The sequence below is a fragment of the Drosophila obscura genome, unplaced genomic scaffold, assembly GCF_018151105.1.
Source record: "Drosophila obscura isolate BZ-5 IFL unplaced genomic scaffold, ASM1815110v1 contig_186, whole genome shotgun sequence".
NCBI classification, from domain to species: domain Eukaryota; kingdom Metazoa; phylum Arthropoda; class Insecta; order Diptera; family Drosophilidae; genus Drosophila; species Drosophila obscura.
Genome location: NW_024542774.1, coordinates 475,538 through 502,512, shown reverse-complemented (window position 1 = coordinate 502,512; position 26,975 = coordinate 475,538). Strand labels below are relative to the sequence as shown.

At 51.3% G+C, this 26,975-nt stretch overlaps 2 protein-coding genes across 11 annotated transcripts; one reads left to right on the top strand and one right to left on the bottom strand.

The window, feature by feature from the left end:
• Window positions 1-312: 312 nt before the first annotated feature.
• On the top strand, window positions 313-23,614 carry LOC111080252 (ryanodine receptor). Of its 10 annotated transcripts, none has more exons than XM_041592979.1 (27): window positions 313-583; window positions 2,198-2,401; window positions 2,758-2,769; window positions 3,475-3,552; window positions 3,627-4,015; window positions 4,092-4,616; window positions 4,675-4,799; window positions 4,866-6,288; window positions 6,363-6,966; window positions 7,523-7,622; window positions 8,877-9,081; window positions 9,153-9,909; window positions 9,976-11,147; window positions 11,414-11,566; window positions 11,640-11,755; window positions 11,822-14,100; window positions 14,177-14,656; window positions 14,823-14,960; window positions 15,116-15,402; window positions 15,459-17,556; window positions 17,781-17,893; window positions 18,692-19,040; window positions 19,245-19,545; window positions 19,888-19,998; window positions 20,069-20,488; window positions 20,553-20,754; window positions 20,844-23,614. In XM_041592979.1, exons 1-27 carry the CDS (start codon window positions 530-532, stop codon window positions 23,527-23,529), a joined length of 15,381 nt encoding a protein of 5,126 aa, XP_041448913.1. In that variant the 5' UTR covers window positions 313-529; the 3' UTR covers window positions 23,530-23,614. The 10 variants fall into 10 exon arrangements, with proteins under 10 accessions (XP_041448913.1, XP_041448914.1, XP_041448909.1 ...); XM_041592983.1 differs by lacking the exons at window positions 7,523-7,622; window positions 17,781-17,893 and adding exons at window positions 7,139-7,238; window positions 18,277-18,386 and having other exon boundaries at window positions 316-583; window positions 11,372-11,566; XM_041592980.1 differs by lacking the exon at window positions 2,758-2,769.
• A 369-nt stretch (window positions 23,615-23,983) lies between these two features.
• On the bottom strand, window positions 23,984-26,898 carry LOC111080253 (dynein regulatory complex subunit 6). The gene is made up of 3 exons (XM_022375742.2): window positions 26,742-26,898; window positions 25,368-26,627; window positions 23,984-25,302 (listed from the first exon to the last, which is right to left on the bottom strand). The coding sequence occupies exons 1-3, from the start codon at window positions 26,790-26,792 to the stop codon at window positions 24,553-24,555; spliced, it is 2,061 nt and encodes a 686-aa protein (XP_022231434.2). The 5' UTR covers window positions 26,793-26,898; the 3' UTR covers window positions 23,984-24,552.
• Between the last annotated feature and the right edge of the window lie 77 nt (window positions 26,899-26,975).

Below are 26,975 nucleotides of genomic sequence, written 5' to 3'. Positions count from 1 at the left end.
ATAACGGTAAAAGTGAGACACGAGGAAAAAATGCGGCGAAAAAAGCAAAAGAGAGCAGAGCGGTCTCATCAGCTGTTCGTGCAGCGAAACCAAAACAAAATGTCGAATAGGGCCGACTGACTAGTGTGTGAGCGAGCAAGAAGGAATAAAAGAGAGAGCATTTATATGTGTGATGTGTGTGTGTGTGCACGAGTGTGCAAAAACGAAGCGGGAGAAATTCCCAAACTATGAAAAACAGAAAATAAAAATGTGCGCGCACGTTTCACTCAAATTCTGACATCCCATGCAAAAATCCACACAGCGAATTCTTCGGCATCATGACGAGAGTGTTTAAATAATGCAACGAGAGTAACTGACAACTACTAACAAATATAAAAATAAAAAAAAAACAATTACATTCTCTTAAAGGAAAAGAAAAGCGATTCGAGTGGCTGAAAAGGGAAATTCCCAACCAAACTAAATACACTACGCTGCTGGGTTGAACTTGTTTGCCTGGAGGCGCTGCAGTCGTTGGCGTTAACCAAACGAAATGGCTGAAGCGGAAGGTGGCTCCGAGCAGGATGATGTCTCATTCCTGAGAACGGTGAGTAACGGTGGAGGGGTTATGCGGACACTGCCACTGACAGACAATCCCGGCCTTAAGGGAGATCATCTAAAATCAATTACGTCCACTCAATAAAATCCATGGGGGATTTTTCACAATTGGTATCATAAAATATGCGACAAAGCGGCGACGTCGTCGGAAGGGGAGAAGGAGGAGGACGAGGAGGAGTGCCCACCGATGGGCCAATCCATAAAAGATGTTCCGTCCCTCAGTGTATCAGTAATGCATATTTATGGGCGACCCTAACTTTTGTTTATGGCACGCAATAAATACAAAACTCGAGTCACAAATTCAATCACAGTCACCAAAAGGGGGCCTCTTTTTTTTTTGGCATTCATTTTCCACTTTACATAGATTCCTCCCCAAATGGAGGTGGAGCCTGGCGATGAACACATCGTCAGCTGACAAATGCTCCTATATATCAATGCCCACAGCTGGTGCTCCAAATGACAGTCATTATGGGGTATAAGTAAATAGTGATACTTCCTGTTCCTACTCCCCTTTTCATAGTGGCAGTAGGCGTAGGGGCTACGTACCCATCAACTGTGAGGGTCAGCAGAAACGACGACACCTTGCCGCAATAAATAAATATGTTTGAGGGCAAAAGTTCTCGAGATGAAAGTCTCCGTAAACATGTCTGTGTGTCAGTCCCTTGAATCCCAGCATCCCACAGCAGTAATTCAATAAATATGGGAGCCAAGGGAATTGCGTCCTTTAAATGTGTGTATGTGTCTGTCCGCCTCCTTGTTGTTGGAGACAATTTGCGGTTCCACAAATCCATTGACCGGAAAAGTGCAAGGTTGCAAAAACATTTTCTCGGATTCGGAATGGAAGTCAAATGCAAATTTTCGTCAATGAGCTGCAGTTTTTGGGGCCAAGTCTTTTTCTGTGGGCGTGTGTGAATGTGGTCATGCTTAAATTTTAAACAGTTTTCGGCATGCTGCTCGGGGTAGGACAAGGGTATGGAGACGAGGTACAACAGGACAGTAGTGAAGCTGCTGTGTCAGGCACTCGCTCGGCAAGCACTTCATTCGCATTTAAATTATGCAAATTGCTCGATTCGAAATCCATTACCGTTCATTTAACTTCGACTACTACACACAAATTCACATCCCATCCCATGCCATCACATAACCCAAAACGCAAATCACATCCAAGTGGAGGTCCGTGGTTAGGGCGGTGGCATCCGTGTCCATGTCCGGAGGCTGAGAGTCCCTACTCTGTCCTGCCCTGCCTCCCCGCCTCCTTGCCTGCCTGCCCATTCATTTGCACATTTGCAGTGCCTTGTAACAATTCCCTCAATTTGCGTGTGCATCGCCACTGCTTGATGTGAATGTGGAATTGGACCTGTCCCGTTCCCAAAGGGCACACGTGTGTGTGTGTGTGTGTGGGCAAATGCCAATTGGTATTGTGGTAGCTTGCCGGTTGGGATTGTTGCCAAAGTCTCATTAAAATTGCAGCCGAACGTTAGGCCTCTTAACGACTTAATTGTTACCTAGCAGCCACCATTCTCCACTATCCCTGCCCTTCCCTTCCCTAAGCATTCCCCGAATTCCATTAAACTTTCCACTCAACATTTAAATCCAATTACAGGAGGACATGGTCACACTCTCGTGCACAGCGACGGGTGAACGTGTCTGCTTGGCCGCCGAGGGATTTGGTAATCGGCATTGTTTCCTCGAGAACATTGCCGATAAGAATGTGCCGCCGGATCTATCGCAGTGTGTGTTCGTCATCGAGCAGGCACTGTCGGTGCGCGCCCTGCAGGAGCTGGTGACGGCGGCGGGTTCCGAGACTGTAAGTAAAACACCATTTGTATAATGGATATCCATCCATCTGTACGAGATATATACAGACCTTTCATTAGGGATTCTCCAACCAAAAATAAACCTCCAAATTTTTTACTTTATCCAAACTTATTTTATGTTGTGCTCAGTGATCCATTTCGCTTGTTCTCCTACCTACCCCCAAACACCCCCCACACAAACACACATAATACTCTATAATACTTTGATGTATTACGGAAATATTCTATTGCATGATATCTCCCTCTCTCTCTCACTTTTCCCTACCTATTCTTCTACATATTTGTAACCTATCAATTTTTCGTTGTTTTTTCAAAATTTGTTCTATAAAAAAACCCACAAAAACAGGATAGTCAAGTTGTAAGTATACCGTTAAATTCTTCTTCTTCTTAACTCGTACTCGCGCTTCTCTTTCTATCTGTTTCTCTCTCTCTCTCTCTCTATTCGACTCTGTATCTGTCTCACTTTTGTCCGTGCAATGTCTGTAGTGCTATTACTTTCTCGCTCGCTAATTTTGTATCGCTCCGTTGCTGCTTCTCTGTACGAGAATATAATCTTTAAGCGCTCTCTTTCTCTCTATAAGAAACAAGAATACATTTTTACACGTTATACCACATTTCCATTAGCATTCCATATGCACTAGCTGTACAATCCCGAAACATTTGTGGTGTCCGTTCGCTTAGGGGAAATTTGTACATCAAATCAATGCATTATTCTTCGTATCATTCAATGAATTTTCTTACTGCTAATGGAACTGTGGTGTAAGGAATAAGTATAGATTAAATATTGAAGAGTTATCCCCGAGAAAGATCAAATAATTTGTCTGATTGTACTGACCCGCTACGTTCAGCTAATCCCGTTACCCGTAACCACCCACAAACGCAAACGCAAACACATCCTAACCGACAATCTAACCTAGTAGAGTAACTTATTTTGGAATTTAAATACCTTAGCCCTGGCTCCCAGTTGCTCCTTGCTCCGTAGCAAATAGAAAGTAGTTTGTATTTTCGGCCTCTCTTCAGAGATTCAGAGATCATTAATCAATAATTTCCCGACATTCGATAGGGCAAAGGTACCGGCTCGGGACATAGGACATTGCTTTACGGCAATGCCATTTTGCTTCGACATCACAATAGCGATATGGTAAGTGCCATGCCTGGCTTAAAGCATACCACCCACGAGTATGGACTCGTATTAACGTTTAAATACACTTTCAGTACTTGGCCTGTCTGTCGACTTCGTCGTCCAACGATAAGCTATCCTTCGATGTGGGTCTGCAGGAGCATAGCCAGGGCGAGGCCTGCTGGTGGACAGTGCATCCCGCGAGCAAACAGCGCTCCGAGGGCGAGAAGGTGCGCGTCGGCGATGATCTGATCCTGGTGTCAGTGGCCACAGAGCGTTACCTGCACACGACCAAGGAGAACGAGCAGTCGATTGTGAATGCCAGCTTCCATGTCACCCACTGGTCCGTCCAGCCCTACGGCACGGGCATCTCGCGCATGAAGTACGTCGGCTATGTCTTTGGCGGCGACGTTCTACGCTTCTTTCACGGCGGCGACGAGTGCCTGACCATACCAAGCACCTGGGGTCGTGAGGCGGGTCAAAAGTAAGAATCTACTCGCGAGCGATGCGATGCCTCTGCCGGCAGACTCTAATCAAACCCCCCGTCCGTGTCCTTGCAGCATTGTCGTTTACGAGGGCGGCGTGGTCATGGCCCAGGCCCGTTCGCTGTGGCGCCTGGAATTGGCGCGCACCAAGTGGACGGGCGGCTTCATCAACTGGTACCATCCCATGCGCATTCGCCACATCACCACGGGACGCTATCTGGGCGTCAACGATAGCAACGAGCTGATTCTGGTGAAGAAGGAGGAGGCTTCGATTGCCACGACGACTTTCTGCCTCAGGCAGGAAAAGGACGACGAGAAGAAGGTGCTCGAGGACAAGGATCTGGAAGTGATCGGATCGCCGATCATCAAATACGGTGACACCACCGTCATTGTCCAGCACTGCGAGACGAGCCTGTGGCTCAGCTACAAGAGCTACGAGACAAAGAAGAAGGGCGTCGGCAAGGTCGAGGAGAAGCAGGCCATTCTCCACGAGGAGGGCAAAATGGACGATTGCCTTGACTTTTCACGCTCCCAGGAGGAGGAATCGAAAACGGCGCGTGTCATCCGCAAATGCAGCAGCCTCTTCACTCAGTTTATCACGTAAATATCCCAAGATATTCCCATTATATCACTGAAACTAATGCTGAATTCTGCTTAGGGCATTGGAGACGCTGCAATCGAATCGCCGCCACTCGGTGTTCTTCCAGAAGGTGAACCTCAACGAAATGGTCATGTGCCTGGAGGATTTGATCAATTATTTCTCGCAACCAGAGGACGATATGGGTATGCAACGGACGATACATGTGGCATTCAGCTATAGCTGATGCAAATCTTTCAATTTATTATTAGAACACGAGGAGAAACAGAATCGTTTCCGTGCCCTGCGCAATCGTCAGGATCTGTTTCAGGAGGAGGGCGTTCTCAATCTGATACTGGAGGCCATTGACAAGATCAATATTATCACGTCGCAGGGCTTCCTGGCCAGCTTTCTCGCTGGCGATGAGACCGGCCAAAGCTGGGACCTCATCTCCACGTACCTCTATCAACTGCTGGCCGCCATCATCAAGGGCAATCACACGAATTGCGCTCAGTTTGCGAATAGCAATCGCCTCAACTGGCTGTTCTCGCGTCTGGGCTCGCAGGCCTCCAGCGAGGGCTCTGGAATGCTGGATGTGCTGCACTGTGTGCTCATCGATTCGCCCGAGGCCCTGAATATGATGCGGGATGAGCATATCAAGGTGATTATCTCACTGCTGGAGAAGCATGGACGTGACCCCAAGGTCCTCGATGTCCTGTGCTCCCTGTGCGTCGGTAATGGCGTGGCCGTGCGCTCCTCCCAGAACAACATCTGCGACTTCCTGCTGCCGGGCAAGAATCTGCTGCTGCAGACGCTGCTGGTGGACCATGTGGCCAGCATTCGGCCGAACATTTTTGTTGGCCGCGTGGACGGATCGTCCATGTACCAGAAGTGGTACTTTGAGATCACCATGGATCACATCGAGCAGACGACCCACATGATGCCCCATCTGCGCATTGGCTGGGCCAACACCTCCGGCTATGTGCCATATCCGGGCGGCGGCAAGAAGTGGGGCGGCAACGGTGTGGGCGATGATCTGTACTCGTTTGGCTTCGATGGCGCCTACATGTGGACGGGCGGACGCAAATCCCTGGTGATGGATGCCATAACCGAGGAGCCCTACATCCGCAAGGGGGATGTCATTGGCGTGGCCATAGATCTCTCGGTGCCCGTCATCACGTTCACCTTCAATGGCGTCAAAGTGCGCGGCTGCTTCCGGGACTTCAATCTGGACGGCATGTTCTTTCCGGTGATGAGCTGCTCCTCGAAGCTGAGCTGTCGCTTCCTGTTTGGCGGCGATCATGGCCGCCTCAAGTATGCCCCACCCATGGGCTTCTCGGCCCTGGTGCAGTGCCTGATGCCGCACCAGATCCTCAGCCTGGATCCGTGCTTCTACTTTGGCAATCTCAACAAGAACGTCTTAGCCGGTCCCTGGCTGATCGAGGACGACACGGCCTTTGTGCCCAAGCCCGTGGACACCACGGGCGTAACCCTGCCCAGCTCTGTGGACCAAATCAAAGAGAAGCTGGCAGAGAACATTCACGAAATGTGGGCCCTCAACAAGATCGAGGCGGGCTGGTCGTGGGGCGAACATCGCGACGACTACCATCGCATTCATCCGTGCCTCACGCAGTTCGAGAAGCTGCCAGCAGCCGAGAAGCGTTACGACAATCAATTGGCTGTCCAAACACTCAAGTGAGACACTCAACTAGTCCGCTGATGGATTTCCCTTACTAACAGTTTCCTTTCGTCTTCCCCACCCCGTACAGGACAGTCATTTCGTTGGGCTACTACATAACGATGGACAAGCCACCCGCACGCATTCGTCCGGTGCGTCTGCCGAACGAGATCTTCATGCAGGGCAATGGATATAAGCCAGCACCGCTGGACCTCAGTGCCGTCACCCTCACGCCCAAGCTGGAGGAGCTTGTCGATCAGCTGGCCGAGAATACGCATAACCTGTGGGCGAGGGAGCGCATACAGCAGGGCTGGACATATGGCCTCAACGAGGACTCGGACAACCATCGCAGCCCCCATTTGGTGCCCTATGGCAAGGTGGATGAAGCCATCAAGAAGGCCAATCGGGACACCGCCTCGGAGACGGTGCGCACCCTGCTGGTCTATGGCTATGTGCTGGATCCGCCCACAGGCGAGGGCACCGAAGCCCTGCTGGCCGAAGCGCAGCGCCTGAAGTACGCCGCCTTCCGGACGTATCGCGTGGAGCGCAACTATGCGGTCACCTCCGGCAAGTGGTATTTCGAGTTTGAGGTCCTAACCGCAGGACCAATGCGCGTTGGATGGGCGCGTGCTGACTGCTATCCGGGTGCCATGCTGGGCAGCGAGGACACCAGCTGGGCCTTCGATGGACACAATGTGAGTATGCCACCCGGCCTGCCCCCGCTGCAGTGGGGGAGGATTGGCATCGATGTGGGCTTGTTTTTAGGGCAGGATGCAGGCAGGGGGATCTGCTGCCTTAGTTAAGTGCGGGCGTTAATGCAAAGATCGATGATTGAAAACCCCCTCTGAAACCCCCACATGATTATAGGTGACCAAAATGCATGCCGGATCCATTGAGCACTTTGGGGTGCGGTATGAGGCTGGCGATGTCATTGGTTGTTTCATCGATGTCAAGGAGCAAACCATCAGTAAGGACCCATAGACGCACTGCCAACGCGCACTGCCACTATCAATCAACGTTGATTTAATTAATTTTTTACGCATTTTGTTTAACTCATTTTTCTTACTTTACCTAATCGAAGAGTCTTTAGTTCTCTTCCTAATTTGTTCATTTAGCGACACACTCTCTCTCTCTCTCTCTCTCTCTCACACACATTTGATCATTAACCAGATAAACGAGAACATTCAACTAGGGAATTATCTATGTGCATATCTATCACCTATGAAAATTATATTCTCAAATTCAATTTAGGAAGAGAAAGTCTATGGTGGCAACAGTGAATCCTTTGGTAAACAGTGCGGACCCGGTGACATAGTTGGGGTCTTTCTAGACCTAGCCGATCACACAATTAGTAAGAAACATCCACTAAGCCTCTCATTCTCTCTCTCTCTCTCTCTATATATATATATCTCTCTCTCGTTTTGTACTTTTGTAATGTGAAAACACCCCACCGCCCCTGCCCCCACCATTCTAATGAATGTATTTTGTACTATTCCGTGCTTTTGATATCTACTAAACGTGAAACAGAAAGTGCAACCAGAACGAGAACCATAACCAGTCGAGTGTTGAAGGCGGCCCCCGCCCCCGCACCCCCAGCAATGCGGAAGGAGAATCCAGTAGCCTAAACCCCTATCCAATGCCCCTAGCGAAACCCCGGCAAACAGCTCCATTAGATCAGCATTTAAATCATTACAGAATAGGATAAACAGAGCTCGCAAATAACCTCCTCCACCAGATGCCTTGGGCAGCAGACAAAAAATACACAGACATACGCTGCTACAGCAAACTGAATGCTCGACGCATCCGTAAAATACCCCACTTATTATTACATTTAATTTTTAAAATTTGTTTGTTAATGTTGAGGGTTATTTGCGAGTGCTCTGCCACCAATGCATTAGTTCCATTAGCTTTTATAGCCAGCGCTTTTTTATAGTACATAATTTTTGAACCAACAAAACACCAATCCAATGCTCTAACGTCCAATACATGTCACATGAATATTGTTACCTTGGAATACTCCGTACACAAGAAAAGCGCAAAGCGTGTGAGGAAAGTGCCTGAGTGGCCTGAGGAGAAGGTGACGACACATCACAGACCCATCTAAAGCTTTTTACTCACTCGTCTCTCTCTCGCTCTCTCACTCTGTTAATTAAACTGCCTGTAATTAGTAATTACTAATCAAATATCAATCAAAAAGCAATGTACAATATTTAGCATGAGAGCTAACCACCGTATACTCACTCGAACATTAATTATTATAGTCTGCTTGTGATTTTATAAACCTAATACTTACCTAGCTTTAATCTCCAATATGTACTAAAGTTAAACCAAGCTAAACGCATTCGTCCAGACGTATGTAACATTTGAATAAGTACTGCAAGGCTGCAAATCAAAATTCAAATCTGAAACCGAAACCGAAACCAAATGCAAATTAATCCGCACGAATATGCTAGAGGAATTTTAATTGCTTGTTGGATTCCGCCCCCCATTCGGAATTCAATAGAAATAGGCTGCTTGGTTCTTGGCTTAGATACGATTAGATATGTATCCCCCGTAACTCCATCCATTAACTCTAATCAATTGCTGTGTGCTGTGTGCTGTGCAGGCTTCTCACTGAACGGAGAACTCCTCATGGATGCCCTGGGTGGAGAGACGACCTTTGCCGAAGTAACCGCCGAGGGAGTGGGCTTTGTGCCCGCCTGCACACTGGGCGTGGGCCAGAAGGCACGCCTCATCTATGGCCAGGACGTGGACTCACTGAAGTTCTTCACCACATGCGGCCTTCAAGAGGGCTATGAGCCGTTCTGTGTGTAAGTTAAATCTTATCGAATCATACCGAATATCTGCCTAAAACTATTCAAAATATATATATTCCGCACAGGAACATGCGTCGGCCAGTGACCCATTGGTATACAAAGGATCAGCCCATTTTCGAGAATACCGAGGAGATGCCCGACTGCCGCATCGATGTGACGCGCATCCCTGGTGGAGCAGACACACCGCCGCATCTGAAGATCTCCCACAATACGTTCGAAACGATGGAGAAGGCCAACTGGGAGTTCCTGCGCCTCTCACTGCCCGTCACCTGCATGGGCGAGTTCATCAGCGAGCAGGAGAAGTCGCGTCGCTGGGAGGAGATCAAGATCCGTCAGTATCGCTTGATGCGCGAGGCCCAGGAGGCGGCCGCCCAGCTGCAAAACGCCCAATCGGCCGCCCACATGGACCACATGCTCAAGGGCGGCTTCAACATGAACGACATCAAGGGGCTGACGCGCAACTTTGACGATCACACTGAAGCCGAGGCGGAGCACATGATGCGTCCGCCGCGAACGCCGCGCAAGGGCAGCCTCACGCGCAACATCACCTTCGAGAGCGACATGTCCGCCGCTCTGGACGAAATGCAGCGATCGACATCGGTGCTGGATATGAACGGATTGGGCGAGGAGGTCGACGACAAGAAGAAGCGCGGCCGCAGTCCATTCAAGTTCTTCTCGAAGAAGTCGCGCGATCAGAGCCGCGAGAAAATGGGCTCCAGAGCATTGGACACATCGCTGGAGCGCCGCAATACGGTGGCCCATGGCCGGAATGTGGTCAACCAGCAAATGACAACCCGTGCCCCGACACTGCGCCTGAACAATGTGAGTATCGGGTGTAAGGAATGCAAGGATTAATATAATCTAAATCGAGTTAATTGCCCTTTTTAGGCGGAGATACCACCCAGTCCGGTGCAACAGGCCCAGCAACAGGGACCCAAGCAGTTGAGCTCCTCGAATCTGGGACAACCGCCGGTGGAGTCGTCGGGCAATGAGATGTTCGACGCCGATTGCCTCAAGCTGATCAACGAATACTTTTACGGCGTGCGCATATTCCCCGGCCAGGATCCCACGCACGTGTACGTGGGCTGGGTGACGACCCAGTATCATCTGCACAGTCGCGAGTTCAACAAGAACAAGGTGCGCCGGGGATCCGTGTACATTGAGGATGACTATGAGGTGCCCATCGAGCGGATCGATCGCCAGAGCTGCTATGTGGTGCGAGCCGATGAACTGTTCAACGAGGTCACACAGGATGCCTCCGGCAAGGGCGCCTCACAGGGCATGTTCGTGGGCTGCTTCGTGGACACGGCCACGGGCATCATTCGGTTCACGTGCGAGGGCAAGGACACCTCGCACCGCTGGATGATGGAGCCGGACACCAAACTGTTTCCGGCCATTTTTGTGGAGGCCACCAGCAAGGAGATCCTACAGATTGAGCTGGGTCGCACACCCACCACACTGCCCCTGTCGGCAGCCGTACTCCCGACCAGCGACAAGCACATCAATCCCCAGTCACCGCCGCGCCTCAAGGTGCAGTGCCTCAAGCCGCATCAGTGGGCCCGTGTGCCCAACACATCGCTGCAGGTGCACGCCCTCAAGCTGTCGGACATACGCGGCTGGTCGATGCTGTGCGAGGATCCCGTCTCCATGCTGGCCCTGCACATACCCGAGGAGGATCGCTGCATCGACATACTGGAGCTGATCGAAATGGACAAGCTGCTGTCCTTCCATGCGCACTCCCTCACCCTATATGCGGCGTTGTGCTATCAGTCCAACTACCGTGCGGCGCACGCCCTCTGCCAGCACGTGGACCAGAAGCAGCTGCTCTATGCCATCCGGTCTGAGTACATGAGCGGGCCGCTGCGGCAGGGCTTCTACGACCTGCTGATAGCCCTGCATCTGGAGTCGCATGCCACCACGATGGAGGTGTGCAAGAATGAGTATATCACGCCCTTGGGCACTGAACTGAAGGAGCTCTATGCCGACGAGGAGATGCAGCATTCGTTGCGCTCTTTGGTCACAGAGTCGGTGCGTCCACAGCTGCGTATGACGGAAATCACGTGAGTTTTTAGCCCGTTAGTTGCTCTCCTTCTCTCTCTCTCTCTCTCGCCACTCTCAACCGTCACCGTAGAGATCTAGCATTGTTCATGCCTCCTCATTTTACTTTCATCCTGTTCCTGCTCCTGCTCCTGCATCCAACACACTCTGCACAAATGCACCACCAATCACTACTACAAAAACAACAACAACAACAACAAAATATCCGTGCATCCGATCCGTCCAGACCCCCTGTGATTGCAACATCTAGTATGCCAAGTGTTTCCAGCGAACCGATACCCAACATCGACCAATTGTACTCCCCGAAGTTCCCCCTAGAAGTAGTCAGGCAGTTCGTGATGGAGGCCCTCAAGGAAGCCGTTGAGATCAATCAGGTGCACAATCGTGATCCGATTGGCTGGACCAACGAGAACCTGTTCCTGTAAGTATTCACATCTGGATCTGACCCAAATACGAACTGATACCAACTGTGCCTACTGAAACATGCTTTGTAGACCCCTCATTAAGCTGACAGATCGCCTGCTCTTGGTCGGTGTACTCACCGATGAGGATGTGCAGAGGCTGTTGGTAATGGTCGATCCCGAGACATGGGATGCCAAATTCGAGAAAGGTAAGAGAATGTCCTGGATGGATTTTTGTATATATATTCAATATGATTTATGCCCCTTTTTTTCAGAGGGCAAAGACGAACATCGCAAGGGACTGCTGACCATGAAAATGGCGGAGGGTGCCAAGCTGCAGATGTGCTATCTGCTGCATCATCTGTATGACACACAGCTGCGTCATCGGGTGGAGAGCATCATTGCGTTCTCGCATGATTTTGTGGGCGATCTGCAAACCGATCAGTTGCGTCGTTATATTGAGATCAAACAATCGGATCTGCCCAGTGCTGTGGCGGCCAAAAAGACCAAGGAGTTCCGGTGTCCGCCGCGCGAGCAAATGAATCAGATATTGTGCTTCAAGAACCTTGAGTCCGATGACCAGGACAACTGCACCTGTGGCCTTGAGTTGCGCGGCCGACTGGGCGACTTTCACGACAGCCTCATGCAGAAGGTGTCGCTCAATGCGCTGCAGGAGCCCGACGGTGCCGAGAGCGGTACAGCGATCGAGGAGATCAAAACGGGGCCCATCACGAAGATCTATAACTTCATCAATACGGTCAAGGAGCTGGAGGAGGGGCCCAAGGAGGTGGAGGAGCCGGAGAAGAAGACACCCGAGGAGATATTCCGCAAGGTACTCATCCGGCAAATCGTCAGCTGGGCAGAGGAGGCACAAATCGAGAATCCCAAATTGGTGCGCGAAATGTTCAGCCTCCTGTTGCGCCAATATGACACCGTTGGTGAGTTGGTGCGTGCTCTGGAGAAGACCTATGTGATCAATAATCGAGCGCGCGAGGATGTGGCCGAAATGTGGGTGGGCCTGAGCCAAATACGCGCCCTGCTGCCCGTCCAAATGAGCCAGGAGGAGGAGGAATTGATGCGCAAGCGACTCTGGAAGCTGGTGAACAACGCCACATTCTTCCAGCACCCGGATCTGATACGCATCCTGCGCGTACACGAGAACGTCATGGCCGTGATGATGAACACGCTGGGGCGGCGGGCCCAGGCACAGAGCGACGCACCCGCCCAGCCCGAGGGCGGCGAGGGAGTGCCCTCGAAGGAGAAGGACACCTCCCACGAGATGGTCGTGGGCTGCTGTCGCTTTCTGTGCTACTTCTGCCGCACCGGCCGCCAGAACCAGAAGGCCATGTTCGATCATTTTGACTTTCTGCTGGACAACGCCAACATCCTGCTGGCACGGCCGAGCCTGCGAGGCTCCACACCCCTGGATGTGGCATATTCGAGTCTGATGGAGAACACAGAATTAGCTCTGGCACTTAGGGAACACTACCTGGAGAAGATTGCCGTGTATCTGTCCCGGTGCGGACTGCAGAGCAATTCGGAGCTGGTCGAGAAGGGGTATCCCGATCTCGGCTGGGATCCCGTCGAGGGCGAGCGTTACTTGGACTTTCTGCGCTATTGCGTGTGGGTAAATGGCGAGAGTGTCGAGGAGAATGCGAACCTTGTCATTCGTCTTCTTATCCGTCGTCCAGAGTGCTTGGGACCGGCTCTAAGAGGAGAAGGGGAAGGTCTGTTCCGGGCCATTGTCGAGGCCAATCGCATGTCGGAGCGCATCTCGGATCGCTGTAAAATGCAGGACGAGGCCGAGGGCACCACCATAGCCGGTCTGAATTTTACACATCCGCTGCCCGAGGGCGACGAGGACGACGACTACATTGACACGGGTGCCGCCATACTCAATTTCTATTGTACGCTCGTCGACCTGCTGGGCCGCTGTGCCCCCGATGCCTCAGTCATCGAGCAGGGCAAGAACGAGTCGCTGAGAGCTAGAGCTATTTTGAGATCTCTGGTGCCGCTGGAGGACCTGCAGGGTGTGCTCAGCCTCAAGTTCACACTCTCGCAGACGGGGCCCGGCGAGGAGAAGCCCAAATCGGACATGCCATCGGGCCTACTGCCCAACAACAAGCAGAGCATTGTGCTCTTCCTGGAGCGTGTCTACGGCATCGAGACGCAGGATCTCTTCTATCGCCTGCTCGAGGACGCCTTCCTGCCCGATCTGCGCACCGCCACCATACTCGATAAGAGCGATGGGTCCGAGAGCGACATGGCCCTGGCCATGAATCGCTACATCGGCAACTCCATCCTGCCCCTCCTCATCAAGCACTCCAAGTTCTACAACGAGGCGGAGAACTACGCCAGCCTCTTGGATGCCACTCTGCACACGGTCTATCGGCTATCCAAGAACCGTATGCTAACCAAGGGGCAGCGGGAGGCCGTATCAGACTTCCTGGTGGCGCTCACATCCCAAATGCAACCTGCCATGCTGCTCAAGCTGCTGCGCAAGTTGACTGTGGATGTGTCCAAGCTGTCCGAGTATACCACAGTGGCACTGAGGGTAAGCCACTGTTCCACCGATCACCCCATTAGATCTCCCACTTCTAGTGTTTATCTCTCTCTCGCTTAATTTACAGCTGCTAACCCTTCACTTCGATCGCTGCGCCAAGTACTATGGGTCGACTCAAGGCCAGGGTTCGTACGGGGCGTCGTCGGACGAGGAGAAGCGACTGACCATGCTACTGTTCTCCAACATTTTTGACTCGCTCAGCAACATGGACTATGACCCGGAACTGTTCGGTAAAGCACTGCCCTGCCTCATTGCCATCGGCTGTGCCCTGCCGCCCGACTACAGTCTGTCGAAGAACACCGACGAGGACTACTATGCCCGCCAAATGGGTGCCCCAGATCAGCCGCAATATGTGCCGCATCCCATCGACACGAATAGCGTCCATTTGGACAACGATCTGAACTCGCTGGTGCAGAAGTTTAGCGAGCATTATCACGACGCGTGGGCCAGTCGCCGCCTGGAGGGTAGCTGGACCTACGGCGACATACGATCCGAAAGCGAACGCAAGCATCCACGGCTCAAGCCCTACAACATGCTCACCGAATATGTACGTGTGTGGCTTTGATCCAACCATCGATCATCCATCATCATTAATCCATCGATTTCATCTTTCAAAAACCAAAACTAATAACTAATTTCACAGATTTTACCGATTTAAAACTGATTTGCACTGTGTAGAAATGTGAAATAATGAAATTGAATTGCCTTCGCAGGAAAGGGAACGTTACCGCGATCCGGTGCGTGAGTGCCTGAAGGGTCTGCTGGCCATTGGCTGGACCGTGGAGCACTCTGAGGTGGATGTGCCGCTCAATCATCGTGGATCGACGCGTCGCCAATCGAAGCCACAGATTGTATGTAGTAGTGGTAGTATGTCCTGCGTTGCCCATCTAATCCCATCTGGCTGCAATCTCTGCTGCGTCTCCTTCTAATTTTCATTATTTATTTACCTCCCTACCCACCCACCTGTGCGCCCGCCTCTGCTGCAATACTCCGCTAACAACGATAGCACGATTTTCAGAACGAGGGCAGCCCCTTCAACTACAATCCCCATCCGGTGGACATGAGCAACCTAACGCTCAGCAGGGAGATGCAGAACATGGCCGAAAGGCTGGCGGAGAACTCCCATGACATTTGGGCCAAGAAGAAGAACGAGGAGTTGAATGGCTGCGGCGGTGTCATACACCCGCAGCTGGTGCCGTACGATCTGCTGACGGACAAGGAGAAAAAGAAGGATCGTGAGCGATCGCAGGAGTTCCTCAAGTACATGCAGTACCAGGGATACAAGCTGCACAAGTGAGTAACAAATCCAAGATCGATTCTTAACCCTACACTGTCCACTCTGCTTGCAGACCATCCAAGGGCGGCGCTGTGGAGGAGGGTGGAGCCACACAGGCGGCCGTTGAGCTGAGATTCTCGTACTCGCTGCTGGAGAAGCTCATCGCGTATCTGGATAGGGCCACCATCAACATGAAGCTGCTGAAGCCATCGACCACCTTCAGTCGTCGCACCTCCTTCAAGACGGCCACGCGCGACATCAAGTTCTTCTCAAAGGTGGTGCTGCCCCTCATGGAGAAGTACTTTTCGACGCATCGCAACTACTTCATTGCCATTGCCACGGCCACCAACAACATCGGAGCGGCCTCGCTCAAGGAGAAGGAAATGGTTGCCTCCATATTCTGCAAGCTGGCGGCATTGCTGCGCAACCGGCTGAGCGCCTTTGGGCCGGATGTGCGCATCACTGTGCGCTGCCTCCAGGTGCTGGTGAAGGGCATCGATGCCAGGACACTGACCAAGAACTGTCCCGAATTCATACGCACCTCCATGCTGACGTTCTTCAACCAGACCTCCGATGATCTGGGCAACACCATCCTCAATCTGCAGGACGGCAAATACAGCCACCTGAGGGGCACACACCTGAAGACCTCCACATCGCTGGGCTATGTCAATCAGGTGGTGCTGCCCGTGCTGACGGCGATGTTCGATCACCTGGCGGCCTGCGATTACGGCAGCGATCTGCTGCTCGACGAGATTCAGGTGGCCTCGTACAAGATCCTAGCCGCACTCTACCACCTGGGCACCGATGGGACGCTCACGCACGATCGAAAGTATCTGAAGACGGAGATCGAGCGGCATCGTCCGGCGCTGGGCTCATGCCTGGGCGCGTACAGCTCCTGCTTCCCGGTGGCCTACCTGGAGCCGCATCTCAACAAGCACAACCAGTACTCGCTGCTGAACCGCATCGCCGACCACTCGCTGGAGGCGCAGGACATCATGGTGAAGATGGAGCAGTGCATGCCCAATCTGGAGACCATTCTCAGCGAGGTGGACCAATTCGTGGAGTCGGACAAGACGTACAACGATGCACCGCACATTATCGATGTCATTCTGCCGCTGCTGTGCGCCTACCTGCCCTTCTGGTGGTCCCAGGGGCCGGATAATGTCAGTCCCACCAGCGGCAATCATGTGACCATGGTCACAGCGGATCACATGAATCCCCTGCTGCGGAATGTGCTCAAGATGATCAAGAAGAACATTGGCAACGACAATGCGCCCTGGATGACGCGCATCGCGGCCTACACCCAGCAGATTATTATCAACACGTCGGAGGAGCTGCTGAAGGATCCGTTCCTGCCGCTGGCGGAGCGCGTGAAGAAGCGCACCGAGAACATGCTCCACAAGGAGGACAGCATGCGGGGCTTCATCAAGTCGGCCACCGACGACACGTCCCAGGTGGAGACGCAGCTGCAGGAGGACTGGAATCTGCTCGTGCGCGACATTTACTCGTTCTATCCGCTGCTCATCAAGTATGTCGATCTGCAGCGCAACCACTGGCTGAAGGACAACATACCCGAGGCCGAGGAGCTCTACAACCATGTGGCCGAGATCTTCAACATCTGGTCGAAGAGCCAGTACTTCCTCAAGGAGGAGCAGAACTTCATCTCTGCCAATGAGATCGATAACATGGCCCTGATCATGCCCACGGCCACGCGGCGCTCTGCCATATCGGAGGGCGCCCCCGCCGTCGGTGGCAAGGTCAAGAAGAAGAAGAAGAACAGGGACAAGAAACGCGACAAGGACAAGGAGGTGCAGGCGAGTCTGATGGTAGCCTGCCTGAAGCGTCTGCTGCCCGTCGGCCTCAATCTGTTCGCTGGACGGGAGCAGGAGCTGGTGCAGCACTGCAAGGATCGCTACCTGAAGAAGATGACCGAGTACGATGTGATCGAGTTTGCGCGCAACCAACTGACGCTGCCCGACAAGCTGGATCCCTCGGACGAGATGTCCTGGCAGCACTATCTCTACTCAAAGCTGGGCAAGAGCGAGGAGCCCGTGGATGAGCAGGCCCTCGAGAAATCGAATGCAAATTCGAACGAGAAGGGCAAGGACAAGACCCAGGAGACAGTGGATCGCATAGTGGCCATGGCCAAGGTTCTGTTTGGACTGCATATGGTAAGTGCAGGCGATCGATCCCAAAGGATAGATCTCTCTCTAGTAACTCATTCTTGATCTCTTTCTCTCTCTCTCTCGCTCTCAACGAGAAACTTTTAATCATTCGATTTTTATTTTTCCTTTCGCAACATCAACTACAAAAATCAAATGTCTCTCTCTCTCTCTCTCACACACAAATCCGTAACCGTAACCGTATCCGTGTACGACCGTATTGACATTTACAGATCGACCATCCGCAACAGCAGAGCAAGAATGTGTACAGGAGCGTTGTGTCGATCCAAAGGAAGCGTGCCGTAATCGCATGTTTCCGTCAGACATCGCTGCACTCTCTACCCAGGTTAATGGCGCGAGATTGCTAACTTGAATGCGGCTCGGCTCCAGGCCAGACCAGTCCAAACAGTTGCTAATTGTACTAACCAGAGCCTTGAGTTGGAAGTCTGTCCTAATCGAAAACCCTTTTTACTCTCCACCCAACCATCGGTTCATTCATCCAATCATCATCATACTTTACTTTACTTTACTTTACTTACTGTACTAACATACTAATACTAATACTAATATGTGGTATGCGCGCTCTACTCTAAAATCCATTTGTGTATTTATTGTATATTTTTATGAAAAATGCTTGACTGACCAAAATGCTTGCCACAAAAACCAAAAACAAACAATAAAAAACAATCGCTTGTACCACTCCGCGACTTCTCCACTGTGCACGTTTAGGCAGCCAGCTCCAAGAATCAAACCAAACGCTGGAGCTCAAAGATTTCGGTGGCACGTCGCCAGGCAGTCATTTCAAGCTTACGCGCCAAGCATCTATATCGCATGAGCAGGTGGTAGTCTAGTCTAAGTCGCACATCAAATTATTTCATTTTCCATTTTATTTCGGTCTCTCTTCTGTTCACAACTTCTCTATAATTGCCCCCAACATGCCCAGAGATCTGCCAAGAGCAGAGCAGAACACATTCTACGTTCTTTCGTTTGTCGGTTTACTTGTTCTGTGTTCTGTGTTCTTTATTCTGTTGTTCGTTTAGCTAATTTAATTTAATTTAATTAAAACTATGCATGTTGGTTCCATCCAGCTAAATATGAAGTGAGCCACACCCAACTAATATAATCTGTATATATATTTGGGCAGACATCGCGCTTGCAACATCTTCGCCCGCACCTATCACGAGCAATGGCTGAACGAGGAGAATGTCGGCCAGGAGGTGATGGTGGAGGATCTGACGCAGTCGTTCGAGGACTCGGAGAAGTCCAAAAAGGATGAGGAGGAGACAGACAGCAAGCCGGATCCACTAACCCAATTGGTGACCACATTCTGTCGCGGTGCCATGACCGAACGCAGTGGCGCCCTGCAGGAGGATCTGCTCTACATGTCGTATGCCCAAATTACGGCCAAGTCATGTGGCGAGGAGGAGGAGGAGGGCGGCGAAGAGGGCGAGGGCGGTGAGGGTGCCGAAGAGGGGGAGGGCACCAGCATCCATGTAAGTTTTGAATGGCAACCCGAACTACTAACACTAACACTACCCCCCCGTCCGGGACATGTCTAACCCAAGTGGCGAATGAAAGAATTAATGGTAAGAGGGTAAGGTTTAGGGAATGGGGATTACTAACACTAGAACTTGTGCATTGCCTGGGGAATCTGAAATTCTATTTGCGACTAATCTGTCTGTCGATTCGATGTACAGGAACAAGAGATGGAGAAGCAGAAGCTGCTCTTCCATCAGGCGCGTCTGTCGAATCGTGGCGTTGCCGAAATGGTGCTGTTGCACATTTCCGCCTCCAAAGGTATACCTTCGGAGATGGTAATGACGACACTCAATCTCGGCATCGCCATATTGCGCGGCGGCAACATCGACATCCAAATGGGCATGCTCAATCATCTCAAGGAGAAGAAGGATGTGGGCTTTTTCACATCGATTGCTGGCCTCATGAACTCGTGCAGTGTCCTCGATCTGGATGCCTTTGAGCGTAACACCAAAGCAGAGGGTAAGTTCCAGGCATCTGATGTGATCTGCCTCCTCTTCCTCCACCTCCTTCTATTTCGCCTTGCTCGCTCTTTCTGTTCTTTCTGTAACTGTCTTTTGGTTTGGTCTACTCGCTCGGCTCCAGTCACCACCATATTCGTCTTAGTTTTTCAATTATTGATTTGTGTCTACTTCCTTCCTTCCATCCAACCAATCAACCAACCAACTACTCCCCACACCCAACATGTCTCGCATGCCAACCAAAACCAAACCAAAACCATCCCGATATATCCCCGAAATGTGTGTAAACAAAAACCCCAAAAAACAAACAACAACAAAGAGTATATTCCGAGTGCGGGTGCAGGTCTTGGTGTAGGTTCCGAGGGGGCGGCAGGCGAGAAGAACATGCACGATGCGGAGTTTACGTGCGCACTTTTCCGGTTCATCCAGCTCACCTGCGAGGGTCACAATTTGGGTGAGTCCAGAGGGTCTCCTTCCATACCCTACCCCACTTAACGGGCTACTACCCATTTGTTCGCTTTCAGAGTGGCAGAACTATCTGAGGACACAGGCTGGCAACACGACAACCGTCAATGTGGTCATCTGCACTGTGGATTATCTGCTGCGGCTGCAGGAGTCCATCATGGACTTCTATTGGCACTACTCCAGCAAGGAGATCATCGATCCGGCCGGCAAGGCAAACTTCTTCAAGGCCATTGGGGTGGCCAGCCAGGTCTTCAACACCCTCACCGAGGTCATCCAGGGTCCCTGCACACTCAATCAGCAGGCTTTGGCCCACTCTCGCCTGTGGGATGCTGTCGGTGGCTTCCTCTTTTTGTTTTCACACATGCAGGACAAGCTATCGAAGCACTCCAGTCAGGTGGATCTGCTGAAGGAGCTGCTCAATCTGCAAAAGGATATGATCACCATGATGCTGTCTATGCTGGAAGGAAACGTTGTCAATGGTACGCCAAAAGGGAGGACTCAATGGATAAACCGATTTTATGTACATTTGTTTTATTTTTTAAGGTACCATTGGCAAGCAGATGGTGGACACTCTGGTGGAGTCTGCGTCGAATGTGGAGCTGATCCTCAAGTACTTTGATATGTTCCTCAAACTGGCCGACCTCATTGAATCGCCCAGCTTCCATGAGATTGACATGAAGAACGAAGGCTGGGTGACGCCCAAGGACTTTAGGGAGAAAATGGAGCAATCCAAGAACTACTCACTGTAAGCGTGAGGGTGTGGGTGCGGGTGCGGGAGGTAATCGCTCCCTGAATTTAATTCTAATAACTTTTCTCCCCAATTGCAAATTACAGGGAAGAAATGGATTTCCTTTTGGCTTGTTGCGAACGCAATCACGAGGGAAAGATCGACTACAGAGCCTTCGTGGAACGCTTCCACGAACCATCAAAGGAGATCGGTTTCAACCTGGCCGTTCTACTGACCAACCTGAGCGAGCATATGCCGAACGAGCCGCGACTGGCGCGCTTCCTGGAGACGGCCGGCTCGGTGCTGAACTACTTCGAGCCGTTCCTGGGTCGCATCGAGATCTTGGGCAGCTCGAAGCGCATCGAGCGGGTCTACTTCGAGATCAAGGACTCGAACATCGAGCAGTGGGAGAAGCCGCAGATCCGCGAATCGAAGCGTGCCTTCTTCTACTCCATCGTCACTGAGGGCGGCGACAAGGAGAAGCTCGAGGCCTTTGTCAATTTCTGCGAGGATGCCATCTTTGAGATGACCCACGCCTCTGGCCTGATGGCCACCGACGATGGCGGCGGCAACGTGAAACGCGACACCGCCTACAGTTCGTACATGAGCGAGGAGGAGGAGGAGCGCGCCGCTCGGGATCCAATCAGACGCACCATCACCGCCGTCAAGGAGGGCCTCAAGTTCGGCGTCCACATGCTGAGTCCGGCGAACATCAAGCACCAGATTGGCGTCATGCAGACAAAGTCCATCCCAGAGCTGATTGTCGGCTTCTTCAAGATCATCTTCTACATGTTCTACTACACGGGCTATGCCCACTACTGCGTGGTGCGCTACATCTTCGGCATACTGCTGAACCTGATGCGCGGGCCCGCGCCCGAGCAGGAGGAGCAGCTGCCGGTGGTCGAGGAGGAGACGTTTGGCAGAGCACTGCCGCCACTGCCGTTGGAAGAGCCGCCGGGTACCGTTCAGGCATTTGGCTTGGACATAAACAAGGAGGATAACGGCGTGTACAAGGTGGTGGTTCATGAATCCTCAGCCAACTCCTCGATGGAGGAGGGTGGCGAATCCAGCACCGAGGATGGCGCAGCTGTGGCCGGGGAACTGGCTGAGGGCCAGGAACCCTACCAGGAACCCATCTCCATTGTGGATCTGCTGGGCGGCGATGCGGCCAAGAAGGCTGCGCAGGAGCGACAGGAGGCGCAAAAGGCCCAAGAGGCGGCCATGGCCTCCATTGAGGCCGAGACCAAGAAGTCGGCGGCAGCCCCACAGGAAACGCCGGCAGTGCATCAGATCGATTTCTCGCAGTACACGCACAGGGCCGTCAGCTTCCTCGCGCGCAACTTCTACAATCTGAAATACGTCGCCTTGGTGCTGGCCTTCAGCATCAACTTCATGCTGCTCTTCTACAAGGTCACCTCATTCGAGAGCGAATCCGAGGGCTCAGCCGAGGAGGAGCTCATTCTGGGCTCCGGTTCGGGGGCAGGTGTCGACATGAACGGATCTGGATTTGGTGGCTCCGGTGACGGTGGCTCCGGGGACGGGGAAATGGAGGATGAGATACCGGAGCTTGTGCACGTCGACGAGGACTTCTTCTATATGGCTCACGTGCTGCGCATTGCGGCCTGTCTGCACTCGCTCGTGTCCCTGGCCATGCTGATCGCCTACTACCACCTGAAGGTGCCGCTGGCCATTTTCAAGCGCGAGAAGGAGATTGCCCGACGTCTGGAATTCGATGGCCTCTTCATTGCCGAGCAGCCGGAGGACGATGACTTCAAGTCGCACTGGGACAAGCTGGTCATATCGGCCAAGAGTTTCCCGGTCAACTATTGGGACAAGTTCGTCAAGAAGAAGGTGCGCCAAAAGTACAGCGAGACGTACGAATTTGATTCCATCTCGAACCTGCTGGGCATGGAGAAGAGCGCCTTCACCGCGCAGGAGAGCGAGGAGACGGGCATCTTTAAGTACATCATGAACATTGACTGGCGCTACCAGGTGTGGAAGGCGGGCGTCACCTTCACGGACAACGCCTTCCTCTACTCGCTGTGGTACTTCAGCTTCTCGGTGATGGGCAACTTTAACAACTTCTTCTTTGCTGCTCATCTGCTGGATGTTGCCGTCGGCTTTAAGACACTGCGCACCATCCTCCAGTCGGTCACGCACAACGGCAAGCAACTGGTCCTGACCGTCATGCTGCTGACCATCATCGTCTACATCTACACGGTGATAGCGTTCAACTTCTTCCGTAAGTTCTACATCCAGGAGGAGGACGATGAGGTGGACAAGAAGTGCCACGACATGCTCACCTGCTTCGTCTTCCATTTGTACAAAGGAGTGCGAGCGGGCGGAGGCATTGGTGACGAGATTGGTGATCCAGATGGCGACGACTATGAGGTGTATCGCATCATCTTTGACATCACCTTCTTCTTTTTCGTCATCATTATCCTGCTGGCCATCATCCAGGGTCTGATCATTGACGCCTTCGGTGAGCTGCGTGACCAGCTGGAATCGGTCAAGGATAACATGGAATCGAACTGCTTTATATGCGGCATGGGGAAGGATTTCTTTGACATAGTGCCGCATGGCTTCGACACCCACGTCCAGAAGGAGCACAATCTGGCCAACTACATGTTCTTCCTGATGCATTTGATCAACAAACCGGACACCGAGTACACCGGCCAGGAGACGTATGTGTGGAATATGTACCAGCAGCGCAGCTGGGACTTCTTCCCGGTGGGTGACTGTTTCCGCAAACAATACGAGGATGAATTATCTGGCGGCGGCGGTGGCGGTTAGGCCGCTGTCGCCAGCATTCCTATTTACTGTACCATCTGATCGCTTTCTGGGCCCAAGTCGGTCCAAGTTGGACTCGGCATCTAATTTTTATCTACAACTACTTTGTACTACTACTGATTCGCTTGGTACTTTGATATCATCTGGAATTAGTTACCTAGTCAACTTTATAGATGTAATTTAAGACATATGCAATTTACCCACACAATCGTTTAAACATTAAACAGACGAGCATATACATACAGTCAGTAGGTATGTAACTATGTGTCCATAAGTACATACATGTGGGAGACGATCTTTTTTCCAAATGATAATGACGATGATGACGATTCTAGCACGTATAACACAAAATGTTCTTAACTCATTTTAAAATAAATCTATTCATTTTTAACGAACCCCCCCGTTTTTTGGCTCAAATATTCTTATTCTGATATTTTTCAGAATACATACATACCAGATTTGGCAACGATTAGTCAAGTTATTTATTTATTTTAGCTTCCTTAGATTTCCTTAGTAACAAATTAACACATTTTCAACACTTAAAAATAACACATAAAATAAATGAATTTAAGAAACATTTCACACAATACAACAAATACGTATGTACAATGTACATACATATACTTAACATACGAATTGTAAGTATTTCATAAAAAAAATCACAGCTACGTACATACACACATACAATACTTGTGGACAGATTTTTCCCTATAGAAATTAACCAATTCACAAATGAAATTAATTAATCATTTTCCTATTATGTGTTGTACAGTAAATGTACATACATATGTGAGCATACTTATACTTATATACTATACATATCTATAAAAATTGTATATATATTTTGCTAAATATTTCATATCTAAAGACCTCTCCACAAAAGACAGCTGCGAAGGTCGTGTGCTAAAAATAGGTTTCCCGTGCCGTATCGAACTGGGGGGTACTGGGAATCCGGACCTGTGACTAGCGAAAATTGTACAATTGAAAATAATACAGTACTAAAACAATTAAAACGGCGGCAAAATATCAGTAATCGAGACGTTTCTTTAAGCGAAAGAACTCGGCATTGTCGATGCTCGTCATATTGTCCATATTGAGGTTACGCAGCGTGTGCATGCCGGACAAACGCTCCTCGATGTCCGCGTACATGCTGCGGCATCGGTAGACGGAAAGGGTCTGCAGACCAGTGCAGTTCACGATGATGGCGTCGAGAGTGTGCTCGGTCAGCTGGCTGCAGCCACTGATATGCAAGGCGCGCAGGCGGGGCAGATTGGCTGTGACCACCTGCATGGTTCTGTCTGTGATGTTGTAGCAATCGGACAGATCCAGCTCCTCAATGGAGGGGCAGCTGTTGACCAGAGCCTCCATGCCCAGCAAGGAGATTTGCTGACAATTCGAGAGCATTAATCGCCGTAGCTCGATATGCTTCAGGCCGTACTTCAGGGAGACATCGCTGATCTTGTTGCATCCACGCAAGTTGAGGGAGCGCAGACCCCGCAGCTGCTGAATGTTGTGCCCCTCGAAGTCCTCCTTATGTATCAGGTTCATTTCGTAGGCGGCCAGCATGACCTGCTTGCGTCTGGCATCGCGCACGATCTCGTCCTCTGCTTTGCTCCTCAGCGATATCTTGATGGACTGCAGAGAGCCGTCTCGCTCCCCCAAGCTATGGCTATACGGTGGGTAGAAGTTCTCCATTGTAGACGCTTGAGGGCCCGATTGCTTGCGACTCAGCTCCAGCTTAGATATGTTTAAGCCAGTGAGAGCAGCATCTGTCAGCTGCATAGGTTAAAATGATTAAAATTAAGATTGGCCCTGGGAATATATCTTCTCATTAGACTTACGGCAGAGCACTGTTCCAGGGACAGGTCGCGCAGCCAACGCAGCTGACCAATCACGAACTGTATGGCCTCATCTGTGACCCCATTCACACAGTTGTTCAGATGCAGCGATCGCAGGGAGCGCAAATTGCTTGCAATGGACTTGATGCATTCTTCGCAGATTTGCAGGTGCGACACATTTAGCTCTAGCAGTACGTTGTTTTCTTCGGCTGCCACGCCCGCGGTGATGCCATCGCTGGTTACGCCATCACAGTTGGAGATGTCCAGGCTTTTCAGGCGCCGCAGCTTGTGCAGGTGGATCGCTCCCACATTAGTGACGCATGTGCATCCGTTGATCTTCAAGTGCTCGAGCTGCGAATTTGTCTCCGCAATGCAGGCCAAGTTATCATCGGTCACGCACGTGGTCCCCGACAAGTCCAAGGCAGTCAAAAGCGGTTGAGTGGCGAGGAAGGTTCGCACCGTCGTGGCATTTAGCTGTCTGCAACCGCCCAGATAGAGGCGTTGCAACTGTAGATCGAGATCGCACAGCGACAGCAGAGATTGTCCGATGAGGGTGTTACTGAAGTCCAACTCCCGCAGCGTTCTGCGCTGCAGGTTCAGAATGGTCAGAATAAAGTTGAATGTAAGCAACGATTCGCTGGGCAGCAGACTGTCGGCGGAGTTTGAGTTGGGGTAGAAGCGTCGCTGCAGCGCGTTGTGGAAGGCTATTTGACAGCCAGACATATTGATCACCTCGAGGCGAGGCATGAACGACGTGAGTCGCATTAGGATGGCGTCGGTGAGATATTGATTATCGCATAGCGCCAGTTCCCGCATGCCCGCCAAGTTGTTGGCCAATTCGTTGAGATTTGCGAAGGAATTGGTGTAGCTTTCGAGAAAGGAGCCAGACATGAACAGCGGCAAGCAGCGCTTCAGGGAAAGCGAATGGAGGTGCGGTAGCACTCCCAACATGCCATAGAACTGCTTGTCATTCAGATCAACATTGTCCAGCGTCAGAGACTGGGCCGTTTGACCTATAAACCTCAGCAGCTCCCTCACCTGCCCAAGGGTCACATCTTCGAGCATAAAGTGGTTGAAGCGCCTTTCGCATCGCAGCAAATCCACTGCCGGACTCTGTGTATCCGAGAGCACCACTTTCGAGAAACAGACACGGGTGCGCGCTTTGAACTCGGTCTGTTCCAATGCCGAGTGCCATCTGTGGCAAGTCGATGCAGCCGCCAGAAGATCCGAGTACTCCAGAAAGCCAAATATTTTCAAAACAATCTGCGAAAGAAACCGAAATGTCATCAGGTGACTGTTTTGTTGCCCATAACAGGCAGATAGATACGAATCGAATTGGAACGACAGTCACGGGACTGCCAGTTGCGGTTGACTTACCTCTAACGGTAGCTCGTCATATCTGGCGGAAGAATATTCCAAAGACGACATTCTATTTATGCAGATGCTAGCAAGAACCTATGAATGAACTGGGATCAGCTTGCAGCAACGATTGACCACCCACACAACTGTAACCCCCCCTTAAAGTTAAGTGTTGTCTAATTTTAATTAGCGGATTTAAGGGCACTACTATCGACTGCACTATCGATGTTATTCCCTCTCTAGGTCACACAC

Coding starts and splice junctions, on each gene's coding strand:
- LOC111080252 (XM_041592973.1), top strand. CDS start 530: ATGGCTGAAGCGGAAGGTGGCTCCGAGCAGGATGATGTCTCATTCCTG. Junction 11,567..11,639: donor ACCAACGAGAACCTGTTCCT/GTAAGTATTCAC, acceptor CATGCTTTGTAG/ACCCCTCATTAAGCTGACAG. Junction 11,756..11,821: donor GGATGCCAAATTCGAGAAAG/GTAAGAGAATGT, acceptor CCTTTTTTTCAG/AGGGCAAAGACGAACATCGC.
- LOC111080253 (XM_022375742.2), bottom strand. CDS start 26,792: ATGTCGTCTTTGGAATATTCTTCCGCCAGATATGACGAGCTACCGTTA. Junction 26,628..26,741: donor ATGACGAGCTACCGTTAGAG/GTAAGTCAACCG, acceptor TTTCTTTCGCAG/ATTGTTTTGAAAATATTTGG. Junction 25,303..25,367: donor CCCTGGAACAGTGCTCTGCC/GTAAGTCTAATG, acceptor TAACCTATGCAG/CTGACAGATGCTGCTCTCAC.